This window comes from Aulonocara sp. 'chitande type north' Nkhata Bay, linkage group LG10, assembly GCF_057382095.1.
Source record: "Aulonocara sp. 'chitande type north' Nkhata Bay isolate Kocher_YH1m ecotype deep benthic linkage group LG10, A_spYH_male_GT1.1, whole genome shotgun sequence".
Taxonomy (NCBI): Eukaryota; Metazoa; Chordata; class Actinopteri; order Cichliformes; family Cichlidae; genus Aulonocara; species Aulonocara sp. 'chitande type north' Nkhata Bay.
Window position 1 is genome coordinate 8,456,632 of NC_141353.1, and position 24,491 is coordinate 8,481,122.

General features: G+C 43.1%; 1 protein-coding gene across 2 annotated transcripts in view; it reads left to right on the forward strand.

Moving 5' to 3' along the window:
• The first annotated feature begins 505 nt into the window (after positions 1 to 505).
• The window catches only part of LOC147320139 (platelet-derived growth factor receptor beta-like), a 45,518-nt gene continuing 21,532 nt past the window's right edge, over positions 506 to 24,491 (forward strand). The window contains exons 1-18 of one of the 2 annotated variants that reach the window (XM_086307968.1): positions 506 to 672; positions 2,545 to 2,611; positions 3,328 to 3,430; positions 3,892 to 3,957; positions 4,031 to 4,125; positions 4,218 to 4,413; positions 13,445 to 13,705; positions 13,841 to 13,971; positions 14,064 to 14,145; positions 14,230 to 14,304; positions 14,415 to 14,598; positions 15,013 to 15,128; positions 15,352 to 15,463; positions 15,601 to 15,703; positions 15,806 to 15,914; positions 18,935 to 19,029; positions 19,175 to 19,307; positions 20,010 to 20,111. In XM_086307968.1, the coding sequence (XP_086164094.1) occupies positions 3,903 to 3,957; positions 4,031 to 4,125; positions 4,218 to 4,413; positions 13,445 to 13,705; positions 13,841 to 13,971; positions 14,064 to 14,145; positions 14,230 to 14,304; positions 14,415 to 14,598; positions 15,013 to 15,128; positions 15,352 to 15,463; positions 15,601 to 15,703; positions 15,806 to 15,914; positions 18,935 to 19,029; positions 19,175 to 19,307; positions 20,010 to 20,111 (1,849 nt within the window). In that variant the 5' untranslated portion in view covers positions 506 to 672; positions 2,545 to 2,611; positions 3,328 to 3,430; positions 3,892 to 3,902. The remainder of the gene's footprint in view (positions 673 to 2,544; positions 2,612 to 3,327; positions 3,431 to 3,891; positions 3,958 to 4,030; positions 4,126 to 4,217; positions 4,414 to 13,444; positions 13,706 to 13,840; positions 13,972 to 14,063; positions 14,146 to 14,229; positions 14,305 to 14,414; positions 14,599 to 15,012; positions 15,129 to 15,351; positions 15,464 to 15,600; positions 15,704 to 15,805; positions 15,915 to 18,934; positions 19,030 to 19,174; positions 19,308 to 20,009; positions 20,112 to 24,491) is intronic. The other variant, XM_086307969.1, reaches the window with a different exon arrangement.

Genomic DNA, 24,491 nt, shown 5'->3' on the forward strand with positions numbered 1-24,491 from the left:
AGTCCGCCAGCAGAGCCACACTCACCAGGCCTGAAGTAGCCTGCAGAAACACATACACACACCCGCAAACAGGGAGAAGAGGGACAGCAATACCAAATATACATACAATACAAGACAAGTCCAAAACTGCTCAGGGACCCTGGGTCACTCAGACCCAGGACCCTGACAATTATTACTGATCAGTCAGTAAGCTGACTCTCTCACATAGCACTCTGTTTAATAAAGTCTACTACAAAACACACACACACACACACACACACACACACACACACACACACACACACACAAAGCAGTAAGTCTGACTGTAAAACAGAAAACTGACTTTTTTGTATGTGTGTTTCAGTATGTGTGTGTGTGAGTGTGTGTGTGTGTGTTGCACTCGGTTCATTTCCTGTCAAAGAAGGGGGGAGGGCAGAGAGACAGATTGAAAACAGATGCTCTTTCTCTCTCTCGCTCTCTCTCTATGTGCGTCTGTGTCTCTCACCCGTTTTCTTCCCTCAGTACTGCAGACTCTCTCTCTCTCCACTCTGGCCCTATGTCTCCCTCTCTCACTGTGAATCAGTCTGTTGGTTTCCATTCGTCGTTCGTCTGGAATGAACTGAAGAGAAGAAGAGGAGACACAAACAGTGAAAAGAAGAAGAAGAAGAGAAGGAAAAGGAGCAGCTTCAGAAGGTTTGAACCAACTCTACTCTCTTTTCTTTCTCTGAATCCTGATTAGATTCCACACAGTATTGCTATGTACAAGTACTACATGTACTAGAAATACTGAAATGCTGCTGTGAGTAAATACTGCAAGTAAATACTTTAACTACTCTAAGTAGTGCTCCGAGTAAAAGCTGTGAGTACATAGTGTGAGTACTGCGAATAAGTACTCTGAGTACTGAGAGTAAAGACTGTGAGCACTGGGAGTACGTACTGCGAGTAAGTCCTGTGTGCAATACCTTCACTGCATTGGTGCACATAGCAGTGGGTCAGGTGAATCTCAGCTGAGTATCGGCACCTGAATGTGGTATTCCTCCTGCAGTTTGTTGCTGAACAGATCAGTGATGGAGGGAAGCTTGTGCAGCAATCATGAGGCTGAAGGCCAGTGAGGGGGCGGAACTTCCAGCGTGTCTTGTCCTTGGACAAGACACTTCACCCGTTGCCTACTGGTGGTGGTCAGAGGGCCCGGTGGTGCCAGTGTCCGGCAGCCTCGCCTCTGTCAGTGCGCCCCAGGGCACCTGTGGCTACAATGTACCTTGCCATCACCAGTGTGTGAATGGGTGGATGACTGAATGTATAAAGTGCTTTGGGGTCCTTAGGGACTATGTAAAGTGCTATACAAATACAGGCCATTTACCATTCTATAAAGGTATTTTACTGCCAGTGAAACTGGGGTTAAACTGACAGATTAAAATCAGATAAATAAAACTGGGCTCAGTAAGAGACGTTCCTCCTGAACTCTGACATCTCCTCACAGTGGGAGCTCTGATTGGGCAGCAGGTTCCTCTTCATGTCTCAGCTTCAGAACATCTTCAAAAATTGAGCAACCACAGAACCACAGCTGATCCTCCCTCTAATTAAACCTCACATCTTCAAACCTGTGTCTCAGGCAGCTGACAATGACATACAAGCGTCATTTTATATGATGGATTATGCAGAAAAAAATAGAATTGAGCAGAAAGGCCTATTGCTTTATTACGTATTCAGGTTGTGTACCATGTTTTTAACAAGTAATTAAGTAATAAAGTAACTAATTACTTTTGAAAATAAGTAATCAGTAAAGTAACTGGATTAATTTCTTGGAGAAGTAATCACTAATAGTAACTAATTATTATTTTCAAGTAACGTAACCAACACCATTGGCGATAGTGGAAAGGAAAAACTCCCTTTTAACAGTGAGAAACCTCTGACAGAACCAGGCTCAGGGAGAGCCTGCTGTGTGTCACCACAGAGTCAGAATATTCATATGTTCTCTTCTTCATCATGAAGAATTGAAGTGAATAAGACGCTGAAGAGAGGCATATATGAGTGTAAACATATTTTGAACCTTCTCGTAGGATGTTTCCATTTGTAGGTTTGGTGTATTTGCTCAGTTTGCGTGTTTTTAACTGGTTTGGTGAACTAATTCTCATTTTCATTAGATTTACTGTTTTTATGAGTTTGAACTTGTTTCAAAACATTTTAAAAGCACAGACTGAAGAATTATTGATGAAAGTCTAATCTATGAAAATCAACTTTTCAGATCCAACAGCCCTACCTGATCATCCAGTTTGGTTCCTTACATGTTTGGTGTTTGTAATACTTTAAGTGTCAGAAATATTCTGATCAAACTTATTGTGTGGTAATAACATCATACACGAGCATATATCCGGTTATTTTTTCTGTGCATTATCTGAACTGTGGTTGGTTGCTGTTGGGCCTCACCTGCTTCTCGTTAGATTTCTGTTTTTATGTTTGCCATGCTGATCATTCAAATGCATCGACTTGACCAACAATAAATCTTGTGGTTTGCAGTTTGATCAGTTTAATTGTGTTACAGTGTGTGTGTGCTGTGTGCTACAGGTCTGAGGTGACCGATCACAGCGTTAGTATGGAGCAGTGACAGGCAGGTGGCACACCTGTAGAGTAGGTGAGTGTGACAGGATATGAAATGATTACATGTAGAATATTCAGTGTTGATGAACAGGTGTATGATTACCTATCTGGAATACTACTTAAATAGATCACCATAGTCAGATTCGCTGTCTCCTACTTTGCCGATCGATGTCTTGTAGCTGCTCATATTTCTGATCAGAGCTGCTTAAAGGTGATTTTTACTGAGCACGAACTAGACAAAAATCCAAAAACACAGTTGGAAGAACGTCAGCCGATGAACATGTTGGTGATTCGATCTGAGATCAGCTTTGTGCTGCACAGTCAGTTTGAACCAAACACACACAGCAGTCACAACACACACACGGCAGGCTGGAAAAACAATGGTGTGATCTTTTAACTTAGCAGCTGTAAAAGAGTGTCTTCTGTTGGTCAGTAACCTGATCACAAGATCAGTACTTCAAAGCAAATTTTACTCAAGCACACATTTGAGGCATTCCTCTCTCTTCAGCCTTAAGAGAGTTAATAAAAAGCCCTTTAAAACTTCCATTGGTGACATCACAAGAGAGACTGAAGCCACCAATCTGGACGCTCAAATTTGACACTCTGTGACAGTGGAGGTAGGGATGAAGAGGAAGACTCGGCAGCTGACTGGTGACATCACCTGCTGAGCATTAGTCAGGGCACAGAGCTTCAGAGCTGTGATTGGCTAAACCCTGAGATGAGGCTTGCTCTCCTCTCTGCTGCCCACAGGAAATACCTCGCTGTTTATTTTCTTCTTCGGTGGTCAGCTGGCATTCCTCATTCTCTCTCCATCAACCAGGGCTCTGTTTGGCTGAAGTCCCTAGGGATGACTGTGAGTGGCTGCTTTGTGTGAAAACACATGCACACACACACAGGAATGTGTTCACGTCTGTTTGAAGCATCAGTCACCTCGACAGATTTAACAGACGCCGACTGAATGCAGGGAATGAAAAAAGTCCAGACTGCTACGGTTTAAATAAACTTGTTAAACTTTAATGAAGCTTCTTAGACGCCTCCCTTCAAAGTAACTTCGTTGAGTTTATTATTTCTGCAGTCTCCAGCTGCCACTGACATGCAGTAAACACATCTCTCTGGAATATAGAGCAGTAATAGCAGACAATCATTACTACAGTATTTGTACACAGCCTGCAGCATCCAACACTTATTGCATTCAACTATTTGCATTTTTTTAAAGCTTCCACCAAATATCAGAGCTTCACAGGAAGTCCATTTTGTGTTTTAATGATGTTAGACTTTTATTTTGAAACCTCTCCTCCACCTGTCACTGCTCAGGGTTGGCAGCCATGATGGCATCCATCAGGGGAACAGGAAATATCAGCCTGTTGGGGTTTCTCTTGGGTGAGTAATAACGTAAAAGCATCAGTAGGATTTTAGAGGTGACACCTGAATGTCTACCTGTCTCTGTGTGTAGGTGTATTCCTGGTTCATCCTGAAGGGGCGGTTTCTCTGGAGCTGCTGCCATCCGCCTCTGAAGTTCTGGTCCCCTCTAACTCCAATTACACAGTGGTCAGTAACACTTGTCTGTCTCTACACCTACCTGTCTCTGTCTTCAGATGTCTTCCAGTACCTCTCTCTCAGGTATCTTTTCTTCTCCTCAGGAGTGTTTGGGGTGGAGTGAGGTGAAGTGGCATTTTCCTCAGGACCCGCCAGTAGAAGGGGTCCTCTTGGACAATCGAGGCTCCATGAGCATCCTGCATCTCTTTAACATCACATGGAGGAATTCTGGGAGATACACCTGTGAGGAGCCATCATCTGATCAGAGCAGAAATGTTGATGTCTTTATACCTGGACAAGGTAACCATCTTCCAACGTGTGTTCCTCCTGTTGTTTGTGTCAGAAAAATAAAGGTGCCAACTGGAACCAAAAGTGGTTCTTTAGCCTGATGCCATAGAAGAACCTTTTTTGGTGCCACAAAGAACCGCTCAAACAATGGTTCTTTGAAGAACCATTTCTTTCAGTGGTTCATTGAAGAACCTTTAAAGGTGCCCCAAAGAACCATCAAGAAATGGTTCTTTAGGGCACCTTTAATGGTTTTTCAAAGGACCATTTTAAAAAAGGTCCTTCAAATGGCCCTTGGTAGTACCTACGGCCATTTATCATCCACAGCGTTTTTTTAATATTAGGCCATTTTCACTGTGTTGAATAGAATATAGCCAAACCTCCCAACCCTTTTTTTTTTTCTTTAGAATTGCCGTCTCCGTTTATTCGATTAGCTTAAGGTGGCTAAGCTAAAAACCGACATCCACATGAGTACCAAAAGCCATAAATCGCCCCATTGAAACCCATTATAAACGCTATTTTTCACTGCACAATTATTACCATTAACGTAGTGGCGATGGCTTAAGTTTCGTTTTTGTTCTGTAGTCAGGACCTTAGAATTGTAATTTTTTTATTTGGCCACCGGGTGGCGCCCTTGCTTCACATTTGACCCCTGCTGGAAAACAGCAGGCTTCTTGGACAGACCTGCGGGAAATGAAGCCTCATTTCCGGCGTGCAGCAGCGGCTTCGCCCGCTGATCGGGCGGGACCATTTTCGGCCCCTAGGACCGTATGAGGGTACTTTTTTTTTTTTAGTCAACAGGAAATGACGTATTTGTTGTCACGTGGTATCGGATGTGTGTGCTGCAAAAATGAGTCCCCGGTGATCGTGCCCCGGTAATCGTCGCGACTTACCCCGGCAAGAATGCACTTATTTCGGCCTAGAGGAGGAGCATTTGCCGCCTGGAGACCATTTTCTGGTCCTGAAAAAAAAAATAAAAGGCGATCGAAATGACTGTTGGTGCCAATCTTTAGTCCATCTAAAGGCCTAATTATAATAACAATTGAATATTACCTCAAATGTTTTTTTTGGAAAATATTCAAGTTTTATGTTTTTTGGGGCAAAAAAAGCAGTGCGCTCATGTGACGAAACCGGGATATAAAGGGTTAAAATCCGCGAAATGTAATTAAAACTTGACATGAATATTTCAAGGAGAAGTAGGTCTAAAAGATTGGCTAATTTAAAGTGGAATAAAATATTATTTTATAAATTTTTTATAGCACTTTTTTGGGCGTGGTCAATTGGGACCGATAGTGTGCGCATTTTATGAAATGCGCTCCTGCAAAAAAAATAAAAGGCGATCGAAATGACTGTTGGTGCCAATCTTTGGTCCATCCAAAGGCCTAATTAAAAGTACAATAAAATATAACTTTCAAATGTATTTTATGGAAAATATTTAATTTTTTCATTTTTTTCGCCAAAAACGGCCGTGCGCTCATATGACAAAACCGGGATATAAAGGGTTAAAATCCGCGAAATGTAATTAAAACTTGACATGAATATTTCAAGGAGAAGTAGGTCTAAAAGATTGGCTAATTTAAAGTGGAATAAAATATTAATGTATAATCTTTTTATAGCACTTTTTATGGCGTGGTCAATTTTTGGCTCTAGGACCTCATAAGGGGTACGTTTTTTAGGTACTACCAAGGGTTAAAAAAGCATTTTAAAGAACCTTTTTAAATCTTTAAAAATAAAATGTATCATAAATTGAATTTGAGTAGGGTAAAATAAATACGACCTTCCTTTGATATCAAACATCCTTGAAAGAGTAGTTGTCAAACAGCTAACAGATCATCTGCAGAGGTTTATTTGAAGAGTTTCAGTCAGGTTTCAGAGCTCATCACAGCACAGAAACAGCTTTAGTGAAGGTTACAAATGATCTTCTTATGGCCTCTGACAGTGGACTCATCTCTGTGCTTGTCCTGCTAGACCTTAGTGCAGCGTTCGATACTGTCGACCATAATATCCTATTAGAGCGATTAGAACAGGGGTCACCAACACGGTGCCCGCGGGCACCAGGTCGCCCACAAGGACCACATGAGTCGCCCGCGGGCCTGTTCTAAAAATAGCTCACCATAACAACTTACCAGTAAGCTGCATCTATTTTTATTTTTTCTTGCTATTTTTTTTAAAATCACAATTGCATTGGTGTTAATTTGTTAGAGATAATATATAAAAAAAATGTTTATTATTAAATATTAGATCATGATCTAATATTTAGTGCTAGCTGGTCTCCACGGAAACAGTTGCCGTGAAGACCAGCAAAGGCAAAGGTGAGGAGATGAGGAAAACATGGCGGAAAAAAGGAAGAAAACATATCATTTTCACAGTGAATGGGAGGAAGAGTTCTTTTTTACCACTGTGAAAGATTCATGCGTGTGTCTCATTTGCGGGGCAACTGTGGCAACGGCAAAGCGGCACAACGTGGAGAGACATTTCCGAACGTGTCACACAAGCTACCATGCTAACTACCCAAAGGGCAGAACACTGCGAGCGGAAAAGGCCCGTGAATTAAAGGCAGGTTTGAGCAAACAGCAGTCTTTTTTCACGAGACCGGTGAAAAACTCTCAAAAAGCAACCGAAGCCTCATTTAGAGCTACACATTTCATGATTAAGAAAAAGAAGGCATTTTTAGACGGGGAGTATTTCAAAAAAGCAATGATGATAATTGCAAAAACTGTGCTTAAAGACGAGAAATATGGAAACGATGTAATCTCCACTCTCTCTGATGTCCAGCTGGGGGCAACTACAATTGTTAGAAGAGTGTCGGCTATGTTCGGGAACTTGGCCGATCAGTTGGATCAGGATCTGGCAAAGTGCAGTTGGTTTAGCATCCAGTGTGACGAGTCCGTCGACAGCAGCAGTACAGCACAGCTGATGGTCTTTATCCGGATGGTATTTGATGGTTTCTCCACAAAAGAAGAACTTCTGACACTACTGCCGCTAAAGACAACTACGAAGGGAGTTGACATCTATAACGCGGTGAAGGAGTTTTTCGCGAAGAAAAAGGTACCGTTGGAAAAGCTGGTATCAGTGACTACCGACGGGGCTCCTGCTATGATCGGCCGACATACGGGATTCATCGCTCACTGTAAAGGTGACACAGAGTTCCCAAACTTCATGCATTACCACTGCATCATTCAACAGCAGGCGTTATGCGCAAAGGTGATCGGCTTCGAGCACGTCATGACTCCCGTCGTGAAGATCATAAACAGCATCCGCTCCAGAGCTAAACAGCACAGAACATTCAAGGTGCTATTGGAGGAGCTGTCAGCTGAATATGGTGACCTGCTACTACATACGGAAATCCGATGGCTCAGCAGGGGACGGATTTTGCTTCGTTTTTTGTCACTTTTGGGTGAAATCAAGGAGTTCATGCAATCCAAAGGGGAAGACACATCTCTGCTGGAGGACACTGAGTGGACACTTGACCTTGCGTTTTTAACAGACATTACTGGGAAACTGAACCATTTGAACTGTGAGCTGCAAGGCAAAGTTAAGACTGTTGCTGACATGATAAGTGCTTTAAATGGATTTAAAGCCCAGATGAACATTTTCTCTGTGCATTTACAGAGAAAAAAGGTGCTGCACTTTCCCTCTGTGCAGATGGTGCTGAAAGACAATGCTTCTGCATCTGAGACTTTTGACCAAGTTGCAGAAAAGTACACTCAAGTCATAAACCGACTTGGTCAAGAGTTTGAGAACAGGTTTTGTGACCTTGATCAGCTTGAGCCATGTGTCTCATTTGTTTCCAATCCTTTCATGAATGTGGACACAACATGCATTGCTGAGCAACTAAGTTCAATGTTCAGCTTGGATGCTGGACAGGTGGAAATCGAAATTGTAACACTGCAAAATGACGTCCACCTCAAAGCCTATCTGGGTGCACCAAACTTTTGGTGCCTTGTTGACACAGAAAAGTACAGTGGTGTGTGCACAGCAGCTATGAAGGTTGCCAGCCTGTTTGGTTCAACCTATCTTTGTGAATCAGCCTTTTCTGACATGAACTTCATCAAGAACAAACACAGAACACGCCTCTCCGATGCACATCTGCAAGACTCACTCAGAGTTGCAGTGTCAAGTTATACCCCAGATTACAACACACTGGTGAACAGCATGCAATGCCAGGTTTCCCACTAACAGACAAAGAAAGCCATATTAGATGTTCTCAGTGGCAACATTACAGTGTCATGTCAAAGTTGAATTTAATTATTGAAAAACAAATGTGTTTGTTAAGTGTAACATGTGACAATTTGCTTTAAAATGCTGCCAATTTGGTGAAAAGTTCTGTAAAATTTGAAAGTTGATTTTTTGTATGTTACATACATACAAAAATAATGTATGTAACAGTGCATGATTTGTTAAAATTTGTTAGTGGTAAGTGAAAATGTTGTAGAAGTGATCACTTCAAAATGTAAATACTTGCAGAGATATATAGAAATAAAGCGTTGCATATTGATATTTATGTTTCCTACTTGCATTCTTTATAATTATGGTGAAAAATAATTAACATAATTAGTGTCCGTACATAGATGAATATCATTAATTATTAATGATAACACATAATTAAGTTAAACTGAGGAAATTTGTTATTTGAGAAGTGTGTGTCAAACTGGTAGCCCTTCACATTAATCGGTACCCAAGAAGTAGCTCTCACTTTCAAAAAGGTTGGTGACCCCTGGATTAGAACATGCTGTAGGTATTACAGGTACTGTGCTGCAGTGGTTTGTATCATATCTATCTAATAGACTCCAATTTGTGCATGTAAATGGAGAGTCCTCTTCACACACTGAGGTTAATTATGGAGTTGCACAGGGTTCAGTGCTAGGACCAATTCTGTTTACATTATACATGCTTCCCTTAGGCAGCATCATTAGAAGACATAGCATACATTTTCACTGCTATGCAGATGACACCCAGCTCTATCTGTCCATGAAGCCAGATAACACACACCAATGAGTTAAACTGCAGGAATGTCTTAAAGACATAAAGACCTGGATGGCCGCTAACTTTCTGCTTCTTAATTCAGATCAAACTGAGGTTATTGTACTCGGCCCTGAAAAGCTTAGAAATATGGTATCACTCTGGATGGCATTACCTTGGCCTCCAGTAATGCTGTGAGGAACCTTGGAGTCATTTTTGACCAGGACATGTCCTTCAATGCACATATTAAACAAATATGTAAGACTGCTTTCTTCCATTTGTGCAACATCTCTAAAGTTAGAAATATCCTGTCTCAGAGTGACGCTGAAAAACTAGTTCATGCATTTATTACTTCCAGGCTGGACGACTGCAATTCATTATTATCAGGATGTCAAAAAAACTAGCTGAAAAGACTTCAGCTAATCCAAAATGCTACAGCAAGAGAAGAGACAGGGACTAGAAAGACGGAGCATTTTTCTCCTTTTTTGGCTTCCCTTCATTGGCTTCCTGTTAAATCCAGAATTGAATTCAAAATCCTGCTCATCACATACAAGGTCTTGAATAATCAGGCCCCATCTTATCTTAATGACCTTGTAGTACCATATCACCCTATTAGAGCACTTCGCTCTCGCTCTGCAGGCCTACTTGTTGTTCCTAGAGTATTTAAAAGTAGAATGGGAGGCAGAGCCTTCAGTTTTCAGGCCCCTCTTCTGTGGAACCAGCTTCCAGTTTGGATTCAGGAGACAGACACTATCTGTCACGGGTTGCTCTGAGGATCCACTCGCAGGACTCCGGAGTGCGTTGTAACAGAGACAGTTTATTCACAAAAATCTTCACCAAGTGTATTTACAGGCAGTGCGAGGACAGTGCTATATACAAGATGTGCGAGGACGGGTTCCAGGGCTCCAGGGAAAACAAGGGGATCACACACACGCTCACGCCAACCTCTCTCCGCTAGTGACCAGCCACCTCTTACACGCTCCACACGGGGAAACACGGGGACGGGTCCGGGGAATCTAGAACAGAGAGACAAGTGTTACTTTCTGAGGCGGAAGTGTGGGAAACTAGGGCTCGACGTGTACTGACAGGAGTCTTCACAACAATCCAGCGTTGAACAGCTGATCTCCTCCTTCTGATATACCAGCTGGTCTGATGAGGCCCAGGTGTGCATGATCCGGGAGGGCGTGGGCCGAGGGCGTGAACCCGCCATGAGTTCCGCCCCGGCAAAACAGGGGAGGGGGAGAGAGATTGCTGATCAGTGCCTTGCCGACCCCGCAGGTCGTGACACTATCTCTACTTTCAAGATTAGGCTTCAAACTTTCCTTTTTGCTAAAGCATATAGTTAGGGCTGGACCAGGTGACCCTGAATCCTCCCTTAGTTATGCTGCAATAGACGTAGGCTGCCGGGGATTCCCATGATGCATTGAGTTTTTCCTTTCCAGTCACCTTTCTCACTCACTATGTGTTAACAGACCTCTCTGCATTGAATCATATCTGTTATTAACCTCTGTCTCTCTTCCACAGCATGTCTTTATCCTGTCTTCCTTCTCTCACCCCAACCAATCACAGCAGATGGCCCCGCCCCTCCCTGAGCCTGGTTCTGCAGGAGGTTTCTTCCTGTTAAAAGGGAGTTTTTCCTTCCCACTGTCGCCAAAGTGCTTGCTCATAGGGGGTCATATGATTGTTGGGTTTTTCTCTGTATCTATGAAGCGCCTTGAGGTGACTGTTGTTGTGATTTGCATTTTTGCTATTCTTTTCCAGGCTTGATCATGTGGAGGTATTTGGAAAACTGTTTTGGCTAGAGGACGACTGTTGTCTTGCAGAAAGTTAAATCAAATGTATGCGATACACAATCAATTCACAAGAACGCATTGTAAAAGAAAGTCCCATTCTTGCCTGATTTCAACTGAATTCTTCATCAAAACGGAGACAGAATTAAAACGAGTGTTTGCAGCAAATGTGAGCACAAAGCCTCACTTTGTACAAGCCTGCTATTACAGTTCTCCTCTATGCAGACAACGTTCCTGTTTTCAAGGCACAACTTGGATCTGCTGTACAAATCTTATGGATACACACTAAATGAAACAGTAGTGTGCACGACTCCAGATTCTGATCCCTCATCCTAATAGGGTTCCAAATGGCTCACAAAAACCCACATAGCAAATGCTGAGGCTTCAAAATACAAAGTCCATAAACCAATGACTGACATGGGTTTTATCATAAGGGTGATAAATATACAGATTTCAGTCTGTCTTAGAGATTTGATGTTCATTTACCTGCAGATGCACTATACGTGTGTGCTCTGTGGTTTTCCACAACGTTTTGCACATCACTATTTAATACAGGAAGTAGGTGAACTAAAACAAGTCATCTTTCTTTGTGAGAGGACCATATTAATGAAACAAACCTCAATGACATCATAGGGATCCCTAAAGATGCTCCTGCTGCTTCTCTTCCTCCTCATCCTAAGCTTCCTTCTCCTTGTCCTCGACTTCCATCCAATTGTAATTCAATCTAATTGTTTTTCTCTCCCTCCTCTTCCTCATTTTGTTGGAGCTGTGAACAGAATTAGTGTGAATCTGGATTAATTTGTGCAAACAAGAAAAATCTACAGCTTTTTGGTCTTGTGATTTAAGCTGGGAAGATTTATGTGTTGATGCTACCTGCTTCATCTCTACGACTGGCTGCTGAGTGATATTTACACCCTGGCTGGATTACAAACTTTAACCCCGTGCTCAACTTTGGCCCAGCATTGATACCTCTTGTTAGTATAATGACCTCTTCTTGGCTTAATGTATGATGGTGGATAAATGAAATATGCAAAGAAAATTTAACTATATTACAAAAGGACATCTATCTTGGAAACATCAAATGACTGGAGCATAACTTGTCAACTAGTCCGAAAATAAGTTATACAGGAACAGTCAAAGACGCACCTTCATGCTCTTCCAGAATTCAAAGTACAGGTTCATGTGAGTATTTAATGTACGGCTCAGCTCTACTGAATTTCAGAGTTTCTAGAGCAGACACAGAGCTCATGTCAAAACAGGCTTCAGGCGCCATTTTAGTGACTTTAACAATATTATAAATTTTAATATCGGTCTAGCTGACATTACGTTATGTACGCAGCACGCAATTGAACCACATATTTTAGAAGCCAAAGTGTTCTAACGTCACTCTCTCGACCTGTCATTTGGCTCGAAACACATATTCACAAATTGCTCAGTGATAAACATATAGTCAGATCATTTACCTAAGCAGTGTGCTTTGTCAAAACTAAGTAACTGTGTTGGTAATGAACACATAAGTATGTTCATTACATTGACATTCTGTTGTGCAATTGTTATTTACTTGTATTTTATAATTTGACTTACACACTTACATACTGTTGGGTGGTTTGGAAAGTTTACAATAACTAGTATTATCATTATGCTATATTTTCTAATATATATAATAATCTCAAAAGTAATGCCTTAAAGCCAAAAATAGTAATACTTTATTAAAATGTAAAACTAAAGTACAGTATTTGAATGTGTGTATTGTGCCTACTGTTTGTTAACTCACCACATTCATAAATGTCTTAATAATAAATTCCATATTCTATTACCACATTATTTGTGATCAGTGGGTTTGCGGGGTTAGGGGTGTTGGGGGTAGGGTCTTTAGGCTTTGGCCCCCACCCCTGCCACCAGTATATTTTTAAGTATTTCTAACTTTTATTTGAATATTCAGTTTCCTACCATCTGCTCTTGAAGGGTAATCACCAGGTAACCCGCCCTCCCCCTTCGCACACACATGCACACAAACAAAACACACAGTATAATTCACAGCCTCATTATAGTAAATAAATATTTATGCCATTTTACACCATCAAACTTAGATTGCTAAGGATGAAGAACCTTTTGTTCTTTAAAGAACCATTTGTAATAGCTGAAGAACCATCTACAAAATAATAAGGTTCTTTGACGTATGATGGTTCTTTAAAGAACCATGAAGACATCTGAAGAACCATTTAAGAACCATAATTTTTCTAAGAGTACCTGCATTCCTCATGATGTTCCGTGTTTACCTGTTCCCCCCTCAGGTCCTGATGAATGGTTTGTCCCATTGGATCTGGGTGTGGTGATGAAGGAGGGAGAGGAAGGCACAATTCCCTGCATGGTGTCCAACCCGAACCTCAATGTCTCGCTGTACGAGCGCCCCAGCAGGAGGCTGGTAAGCGGGATGACATATGAGCCGGGGCGTGGCTTCACGGGTCACCTCAATGACACATCATACATGTGCATCGCCACAAACGGAGCTGAGGAGAAGGAGTCGCAGACGTACTACGTCTTCAGCATTATAGGTTTGTGTCTGTCTACCTTCTGATAATGTTTAGTTCACATTTATGCTGAAAGGTTGCCATTCATTCATAAACAAGTCATATTCCTACCTGTCTCCCCTGCTACCTGTATCATTTTTGTGCACCTGCGTATTTCAGTCCCAAAGGTAATGGAAGTGGACCTGACGGTGTCCAGCAGTGTGCTGAAGCAGGGCGAGGTCCTCACAGTAAACTGCACAGTTAGAGACACAGAGATGGTGTTCTTCTCCTGGGGCTTCCCCCGCAGACAGGTACCTGTCTGCCTTCCTGTCTGCTTACCCACCTGTACCTGTCTGTACCTGTCTGTCTGGTGTCACCTAACTATGATGATTTTTCTTTGCAGGAAATTGAGCCGCTGACGGACTTCTTGCCCAATCAGATCCGCTCCTTTGTTAACATCACTGCAGCAACAGTGGCAGATTCAGGTAGGGCGCTCGGTGGCTCAGGTAAAGGTGTGCAGCTTGCTGAGAAACTGTGCTGAGGGAAATAATGCCGTACTGTTCCTGCAGGTGTTTATAGCTGCACGGTGCAGGAGACAACACAGGGACAAACTGTGGTGAAAAATATCACAATAACAGTGCTCGGTCAGCAAACACACACACTCACACACACACACACACACACACTCACACACACACACACACACATAGAACAGACACACACATGTAAAGTGTGTTTCTCCATGTCTCTGCAGACCGAGGTTATGTTTACCTGTGGCCCTTAGGTGAGACCAATGTGTCATCTCTCCTCCATCACACGCTGGAATTAAGTGTAGATATTGACGCCCACCCCGCCCCCACCATCATCTGGACGAGACAGAACCAATCTGTTGCCACAGAAACCACTACTATCAACACCACACACCTGTCAGACAGCCGGTAGGTCAGAGGTCAGACCTCAGATGAGGAGAATCAGAATCTTTATTGTCATTGTGTTTGCAAACAACAAAAATTGTAAGCAAACCCATTCAGCACAAGTGAAAAAAGGGCACTTTAAAAGGAAAGAAGTTTATGTGTGCAATACATTTTAAACAAATAAACAAATAAATAAATAAATATAGTATGTACAAGACTTTATATAAGAATGAACAAGTGAGAATACGGTTGCCGCACAGTGCTTCAGACCTTAGAATATTGCACAGTTAAAAAGAAAAAAGAAAAGAAAATATTGCATAGTTGAGGGTTGTGTTTTCGCAGTGATTTATCCCCCGAGTGTATTTATTAATGCAACAGCCCTGGCATATGTGCTAATGGTTGCTAAAATGAGGAGGAGCTAAATGTTTGATTGATTAGGTATGTGAGCACACTGACGCTGGTGCGCGTGCAGATGGATCAGACAGGAAGTTACACCGCAACTATTTCCAATGATGACGACATCAGAGAGGCTACATTCAACCTGGAGGTACAAGGTGAGCCACATGGCCACCAGGTGTGTATGCCACATCATGTGACATCATGCTGTCATTTACAGACCTTTTGTGTGCATGCTCAGTAACGAGTGTATTGTGTGAGCTGAGGAGTAACATTATCACATGACCTCAGGCTCCGCCTCCTAGCAGACATCTGTGTATGCATTTAAACAGAGGGCACATTTTACTTTTTAATAACACGTGTGTGTGTGTGTGTGTGTAGCTCCACCCAGGATCACATCCCTGTCAGAGGTCAGGAGTAACGCTGTGCTGTGTGTGAGTGAGGGAGCTCCACCCCCCTCTGTTACCTGGTACACCTGTTCCAGCTCACACAGGTAAACACGCACGCACACACACACACACACGCGCACACACACACACACACGCACACACACACACACACACGCACACACACACACACACAAACAGTATTGGTGTTACCATGGTGATCCTGTCCTTTAACCTACTGCAGATGCAATCATTTGAATGGCGAGTGGAGGAGCCAATCAAAAGACTCAGAGGGCATGACGCTACAGGAGAACATTACTATGGTGGCAGAGAGAGGTGTCACCCAGGTAACCACTGACATCAAGAGAGTGATGTCATCAGAAGGGAGGGGAAACAGTAACATATTAAGTTGACCGGTGGCTCTGTGTGTGTTTGTTCTACCTGTGCAGGTACACAGCATGCTGACCCTCCAGACTCTCAGCTCTCTGTCGGCCGTTCGCTGTGAAGCCACAAACTCGGTGGGCAGACAAGCGAAGGACCTGCGAGTCATCTCCAGCTGTACGTATCCATGCTGCAGGCGTTTGAGCTCAGGCGGGTTCTCTGAGGAACTGAGGCAGAACGTTCATTCAAACACTGTCTTCAGATGTCTGCTTTAAAACATCGTCCACATCCTGAGCACACAAACAGCTGCTGACAGAGGAGAAAGAGCTCCTCAGAGCTCCTGTCCATCACAGAGGTCACAGGAGTGGCTGAATGCATGAAGGAAGAGATGAAAAGTGAAATGTGACTAGAGAAGTGGAGACAAGCTCATGCTGTGACTTAGACTAACACACCATAACTCATCTGGTCAGCATGTGAACATCGGGATCTCCTGCCAGATGTTCAGTACTTTGAATAAAGGTGCTGCAGATACATGGAGGAGATGATCAGAAGCTGAAGTTTCACTGAGTTTGGTACAAAGACTCAAACATCTCAGGAGGAGCTCAGAGAGACAAAGAAGAATTTATTTCTAAAGAAAATCTACTGAAGAAGAACTGAGGCCTCAACAAAGAGAGCAGCACTGGTTAGGAAAACCCTCAGAGGACGATGATCAGTGCTGGATGTGACAGAGTCAAATCTTCTGCTAAAAAGAGGAACCTGAAATATTACTTGGCTTGGCTCTCTTACTTGGCTCTCGGTGAAGGCGGTCGCACTTTTCTCCTCTCCTCCTTCCCCTTATCTTCCCTGCTTAGCCTCTTGTGTCCTGTCTTGTCTCGCGTGCACTACTTTCCCCTTGAACAGTCTCTCACTGTCGTTCTCTAAAACCTAACAGAGAATTATGGATTTGATCAACTGGTCTCTGAACGCTATTGACACCCTACAAATGCAGGCCATTTACCATTTACCATTTACCCTCTTCTCAACGAGAAGTCTGGGCTCGGGAGAGCCCGAGTGCCCTGGAGGGACTTTCCCTGCCGGATACACGATGGATGGGTGGCAAACCTGGAGGATCTTGTGCCTGGCGGGACTGTCTATCGAGGACGCTGAGGATATTTACCTATTCGGAACCATGATAACAGGGTTCTTGCTGATCGGAGCTGGCTTGGCCCTGACTTATCGGAGAAATAAGAGAGCGGAACCAGCTGTTCAAACCCCCCCTAAGCTGACCGCTGGAATTGAAGCGATGGGACGAGGCGCGGCCTCCCACGCCGAACGCAGCATGGTTAACACCTTGGAGACGCTTACAGCTGCCGTGAAGACTCAAACTAACACCATTGAGCGTATGATGGGATACATCAGAGAGGGGCCTGCTCACAATAACACCCTTGAGCGAAAGTTGGATAACATCGCAGAACGGCTCACTGCAGCTGTGGGGTCTCAGAACCAAAAGAATGACAACACCACGGAACAGAAGCTTGATACCATCATGGGGAGGCTCGCAGCGCTCCAACGGGAAATCGAGGCCCCAGTGTCAGAGTGCTAAATTCGCTGCTCGCATAAAGGAGAAATCAACAATATTCTACATTTGGACACCACGGCGCCAGCTGCTCAGGCCCAAGGCTGGAGCCCACCAAAACAACTCCCTGATAACGACTGTGTGATGACTATTCTTCCCGCCCCATGAAGGACACCTGGATCGGCTGGAGGACTGTTTACTTAGCCTGATACAGCGAAGGACACTGTCTCAGCTGAACTATGGACACGCACACACATACACTTACACTGGTAAGCACGCACTCATCCCCCTCCCTTCCAAACGCCTTCGATGCTTGTTCCTGCGGGGGAAGGCAGCGGGTCTGCGTGCCGCGCTGAAATGGTAGCATGGTGCAGGACGACTGCTGTGTTCCTTCGAATCACCCCCCACCCCCCTATCCATCCCCTGTGGCTTGTCATGTGCTCTGATGTTGTGATGTGGACATTAATGTGCTCTCTTTGCAGAGGAGTTTTTTTTTTTTTTGTTTCCTGTTCTCATGCTGTCCTCCCATAGGTTGCCCAGCGTGTGAAGAGGTCTCTTTTTTTTCCTCTTGTACTTTTCCCAATGTTGTGTAATTTTTTCAGTGTTATTCTCCCAACGCTGCCGATCTCCGACTGTATTCCCTTGTGTTGTCTTGTTGTTGTGTGTGTAAGTCGGGGGGGGGGGGGGGGGGGTCCTATTCCTCTGTGGGGCAACCTGCATATGGCCAATAAAGCATTCATTCATTCATTCATTCATTAAAGAGCCAGGAGAACCTGTCACTGTCTGAGCTGGCAGACCGTGGCGGGGTTAGAGGGTGGACCCAATTGCAGACACATGGAGTGGAGGTGAATGTTTAACAAAAAGCAAGCTGTAATTGTTGGCGGGAAAAAAAAAACAAAAAAACCCAGAGGCAAACAGGGAACTGACAAATACAAAGAAAAGCCTGAAACTTGGAAATGCAGGTGGAGATACACAGGGGACGATGAACAGACGATCTGACTGGTAGCAACGGAGAATACACACATGAGGAAACAGGGAACAGGAAGGGAACACAGCTGTAACTAATCGAAGAAGATGAGACATGGAGAAAGCAAAACAGAAACCGGCACCCGACACAGACTGTCAAAGTAAAACAGGAGGCACACGAAAGTAGAAACAGGGATGACAAGAGGGAACAAAAGTGAGGCACAGGAACATCTAAGCACTAGAAATCATTAATAACCAGAAACAATATCAATAATCGCAAACATAAACACGGAGTCACTAGACTCCGCATCATGACAGAACCGGCACCCTCCCCTCACCCCCACCGGTCCTTGAGCCTTGTTCTGCTGGAGGTTTCTGTCTCTTCTTTAGCTTCTTTACCTTACAATATAAAACGCCTTGAGGCAGTTGTGGTGATTTGGCGCTATATAAATAAAATTGCTTTCAATAAGAGAAGCTCTATTTAGGATAAACCCACAAGAAAAGATGATCAGTACTGGGTGAGAGGGATAAAGTCAAGCCTCCTGCTAAAAAAAGTTAATATTAAAACAAAATAATAATTAATCCTACAGTTTTTGGCAGGTTTTGTTTGTTTTTTTGTTGTTTAGGGTAAATTATTGTGTTTATTTCTAACATTTCTTATGTTATCTGTGTTCAGCTCTCCTGTCTCAGGTGGTGGTCTTAGCAGTAGTCCTGGTGTTGGTCATCATTGCTGTCATCTTCCTCATCATCCTCATCATCTTATGGAGGAAAGTTAGTATTCAGATGAAATAAACGTCTAGCTGAACAGTAGTACTAGCTCCATTACTGTTGCATGGACCGTCAAATATTTGCTGCATGTTCATGTAACTTCATGAATCCACCAAAGTATTTGGTTCCGTTTTATTTCTGTGTGTAGAAACCTCATTATGAAGTTCGTTGGAAGGTGATCGAGTCTGTGAGTCCTGATGGACAGCAGTACACCTACCTCGACCCCACCCAGCTGCCCTACAGCCCAACCTGGGAAATAGACAGAGACCATGTAGTTCTTGGTAAGACTGCAAAACCATATTTTATGTAACAATGAGATTAATTCATCAATGTCTCTCCCTCATTGTGCCTTACACGGCACGAGTCTTTGTGTCCTGGGTTTTGTCTTTGGCTCCAAACAGGTATAAACCTGTTTTTGCCTTCAAACACTTCTGGATTGTTTTCACATAATTTTCAGTGTGATTATTGATCTGCTATCTATGGAGCTCTGTCTCAGCAATTTGACTCTCAGTGACCCTCATCCTACCTCCACTAGGTGTGAAGATTGATGATTGTGCAGCTGAGGATTCTGGGCCATTCATGAAGGCGTTTCCTGATTGTAAACAGAAATTTCCCCTGGGAGATTGTGTTTCAGATGTTTTTCAGATCTTCCTCATGCTGCAGAATATATTCAATGTTCCAATGAGCACTTGGAACAAACTGCAAATCTTTGATTTCATCAAGAAAGTCATCAAGAAACTCAACCAACCACGATACTGTCCAATCACACCTGAGCCTGAGAAAAAATGGGACAACTGTGTATAAAAACTCAATTCCTTATCAGATTCTTTTATATCAAAGCTGAAATTCACATTTGGACTGAATCGTTCCACATCTAAAGACTATGTTACTGACCTTTAAGCTTTGGAGTAAGTTGCAGTTTGAAGTAAGATGAGAAAGTCATTCTATCATCGCAGAAACCCCATCTGCCTCTCTGTCTTCAGGACAGGTGCTGGGTTCAGGGGCTTTCGGACGTGTTGTTGAGGCAACCATCTCTGGTCTGATTAATTCTCATTCTACAAAGGCGGCCGTGAAGATGGTCAAACGTACGTAGCTGTCTGTCTGTCTTTCAGTCTCTCTGACTGTCTGTCTGTCAGTGGTTTGTATCATGTCTATCTAACAGACTCCAATTTGTGCATGTAAATGGAGAGTCTTCTTCACACACTTCACACACTGAGGTTAATTATGGAGTTGCACAGGGTTCAGTGCTAGGACCAATTCTGTTTACATTATACATGCTTCCCTTAGGCAGCATCATTAGAAGACATAGCATACATTTTCACTGCTATGCAGATGACACCCAGCTCTATCTGTCCATGAAGCCAGATAACACACACCAATGAGTTAAACTGCAGGAATGTCTTAAAGACATAAAGACCTGGATGGCCGCTAACTTTCTGCTTCTTAATTCAGATCAAACTGAACTTATTGTACTCGGCCCTGAAGATCTTAGAAATATGGTATCTAACCAGATTCTTACTCTGGATAGTAATGGATTGCATTTATAAAGCGCTTTTCTAGACACTCAAAGTGCTTTACAATTCCACTAGTCAGTCACTCTCACATTCACACACTGGTGGAGGCAAACCACAGTTATAGCCACAGCTGCCCTGGGGCAGACTGACAGAAGCGAGGCTGTCATCGGCCCCACCAGCCAACACCAGTAGGGTGAAGTGTCTTGCCCAAGGACACAATGACCAGGACAGACAAAGCTGGGGATCCAACTGGCAACCTTCCGGTTACAAGATGCGCTTCCCAACCCCCTGAACCACGGTTACCCCGTGGATGGCATTACCTTGGCCTCCAGTAAACTGTGAGGAACCTTGGAGTCATTTTTGACCAGGACATGTCCTTCAATGCACATATTAAACAAATATGTAAGACTGCTTTCTTCCATTTGTGCAACATCTCTAAAGTTAGAAATATCCTGTCTCAGAGTGACGCTGAAAAACTAGGCTGGACTACTGAAATTCATTATTATCAGGATGGCCTAAAAACTCCCTGAAAAGCCTTCAGTTAATCCAAAATGTTGCAGCAAGAGTCCTGACAGGGACTAGAAAGAGAGAGCAGATTTCTCCTGTTTTGGCTTCCTGTTAAATCCAGAATTCAAAATCCTGCTCCTCACATACAAGGTCTTAAATAATCAGGCCCCATCTTATCTTAATGACCTTGTAGTACCATATCACCCTATTAGAGCACTTCGCTCTCGCTCTGCAGGCCTACTTGTTGTTCCTAGAGTATTTAAAAGTAGAATGGGAGGCAGAGCCTTCAGTTTTCAGGCACCTCTTCTGTGGAACCAGCTTCCAGTTTAGATTCAAGAAACAGACACTATCTCTACTTTCAAGATTAGGCTTCAAACTTTCCTTTTTGCTAAAGCATATAGTTAGGGCTGGACCAGGTGACCCTGAATCCTCCCTTAGTTATGCTGCAATAGACATAGGCTGCTGGGGGATTCCCATGATGCACTGGGTGTTTCTTCTTCACTCACTAATAGACCTCTCTGCATTGAATCATATCTGTTATTAACCTCTGTCTCTCTTCCACAGCATGTCTTTTATCCTGTCTTCCTTCTCTCACCCCAACCAATCACAGCCCTCCCTGAGCCTGGTTCTGCAGGAGGTTTCTTCCTGTTAAAAAGGAGTTTTTCCTTCCCACTGTTGCCAAAGTGCTTGCTCATAGGGGGTCATATGATTGTTGGGGTTTTCTCTGTATGTATTATTGTAGGGTGTAAATTACAATATAAAGTGCCTTGAGACAACTGTTGTTGTGATTGGTGCTGTATAAATACAACTGAATTGAACTAAATTGATTGAAACATTAATTAAAGGCAGGACTTCTTTGAGCAGTTTTATAGGAATGGGGTCTAAAAGACACATTGATGGTTTGGAAGAAATATTTACAAAGTTAACTCAGAAAGATCAATTGGAGAAAAGACTCTAAATGAGTATCAATGGTACTGAAAGTAGCTGTAGATAATGTTACATCTGTGAGATGATTATGAGTCATTTTTTCTCTAATGGTTAAAATCGTATTTGCGAAGAAGTTCATGAAGTCATTACTAGTTAACGTTAAAGGGAGGGTTGGCTCAACGGTGCTCTGACTTTTTGTCAGCCTGGCTACAGTGCTGAAGAGAAACCTGGGGTTGTTCTTATTTTCTTCAATCAGTGATGAATAGTAAGATGTTCTGGCTTTGCGGAGGGCTTTCTTATAAAGCAGCAAACTATTTCTCCAGGCTAAATGATGAGCTTCTAAATTTGTGACATGCCATTTTCTCTCCAGCTTACGAGTCATCTGCTTTAGGCTACGTGTTTGAGAATTATACCACGGAGTCAGGTACTTCTGATTTAAGGCCTTAGTTTTCACAGGAGCTACAGTATCCAGAGTCGTACGTAGTGAGGAGGTAAAATTATCCTCCTAAGACCCGAACTCTTCCACAGCATGCATTTTTAATTTCTCTTTGATATTTGGGCTGATTGGGACCCGATGAATGTAAAAACAAAGAATCACCAGATTTTTTTTTTACCTAATTTTTGTTTCTAAGAAAAATCAGAGCCACATATGAGGATATTTGTTTAAAATTTCGATAGAACAGTAGCAGTATAATGTCCTCGTAAGTGGATATCAGGCAGTTTTAGAGCAAAATTGAGTATTTTGGTCTAAATAACCCAAAATGTGATGTCCACATATGTGGAAGCCAGGTCCTAGGAGGTTAATAGCAAGATGATCGACCTCTGTTGGAGTAGCGTTCAGGTAGCTGCTCTGCTCTGTGTTGGTACAGGGCATTGAAGATGATAACAGTGGGTGTGTGGAGGTAAACACAGACGACACGAGAGCTCTCGATTAACACTGCTGGTTTATTACTCATCACCACACAACTGAATACTTTTCCCTCCAAAACACAGCAACAACACTTCCTGAGAACTGGGTGTGAGTGGAGCCCTCCAGTGGTCCGCCACAGGTGGATTATATTCTTAAACTTAGTTACAGCACTTTCAGAAAGTCATCTACTGTGATGAAGTCAACTCTCCGCTGCTGTGTAATCAATTATTGTAAATGTAAATGTTATCAGGAAATGTTTAGGGTAAGGAAATGATAAGGACACACTGATGGAAAGTCTCTGGAACCTGCTGTTCAAAGATGGACCAGTCTGTGAGATCAAGACAGTCCTATAGTTGGAGAAGAACATCATCTGCTTCATGTCACCATACACATGGTTGACTGTCCTATCCCCCTGGTAGAATCCTGAACAAGTTGGTGGAATTTCAATCCAAAGTAAAGTCGAGGCTTAGGCCGAGGCTGATGTCTGTTAGTTCCTGATGACTGAAAGTGATCAGTGAGTTGCAGGAAGGAGCAAAGAAAAGGCATGAAAAACCCAAAAAGGTGCACAGTAGTTGGGAGCGCTGTGCTGCTGCATACCTATGTGCTACCGTATGTGCTGCCATCTTGAGGGGGTTTAATACTTTGGCCAGATTTCTAGAAATGAGAGCTGCTCCATCCAAAGTATCCCCTAAGAAGACCAGGTTTTCCGCCAGAAACTTTCCCAATTATCTATGAAGCCCGCATCGTTTTTTTGACACCACTCAGACAGCCAGCAATTTAAGGAGAACATGCGGCTAAACATGTCACTCCTGGTCTGATTGGGGAGGGGACCAGAGAAAAATACAGAGTCCCACATTGTTTTGGCAAAGTTACACACCGATTCAATATTGATTTTAGTGACCTCCGATTGACATAACCTGGGTGTCATTACAGCCAGTGTGAAAATATAGTTAGGGCTGGACCAGGTGACCCTGAATCCTCCCTTAGTTATGCTGTAATAGACATAGGCTGCTGGGGGATTCCCATGATGCATTGAGTTTTTCCTTTCCAGTCACCTTTCTCACTCACTATGTGTTAACAGACCTCTCTGCATTGAATCATATCTGTTATTAACCTCTGTCTCTCTTCCACAGCATGTCTTTTATCCTGTCTTCCTTCTCTCACCCCAACCGGTCGCAGCAGATGGCCCCGCCCCTCCCTGAGCCTGGTTCTGCCGGAGGTTTCTTCCTGTTAAAAGGGAGTTTTTCCTTCCCACTGTCGCCAAAGTGCTGCTCATAGGGGGTCATATGATTGTTGGGTTTTTCTCTGTATCTATGAAGCACCTTGAGGCAACTTTTGTTGTGATTTGGCGCTATATAAATAAAATTAAATTGAATTGAATTGAATTGAAAAGCAGTTTCACCAACAGGTTCCTTCAACAGAATTCAGCATTAATGAATCAATGGTAAAGAAGTGGAAGAAGAGCAGTTTTTGGCTTGCACCACATTCCAAACGTGCTTCGTCTCTTTGCCATTACTGTCACCCGGCAGAATTTGCAGATGATATTGCTTGCAGCCGCTGCAATGCTTTCCACCAAAACAGGCGCAGCTTGATGACACACATGTGCT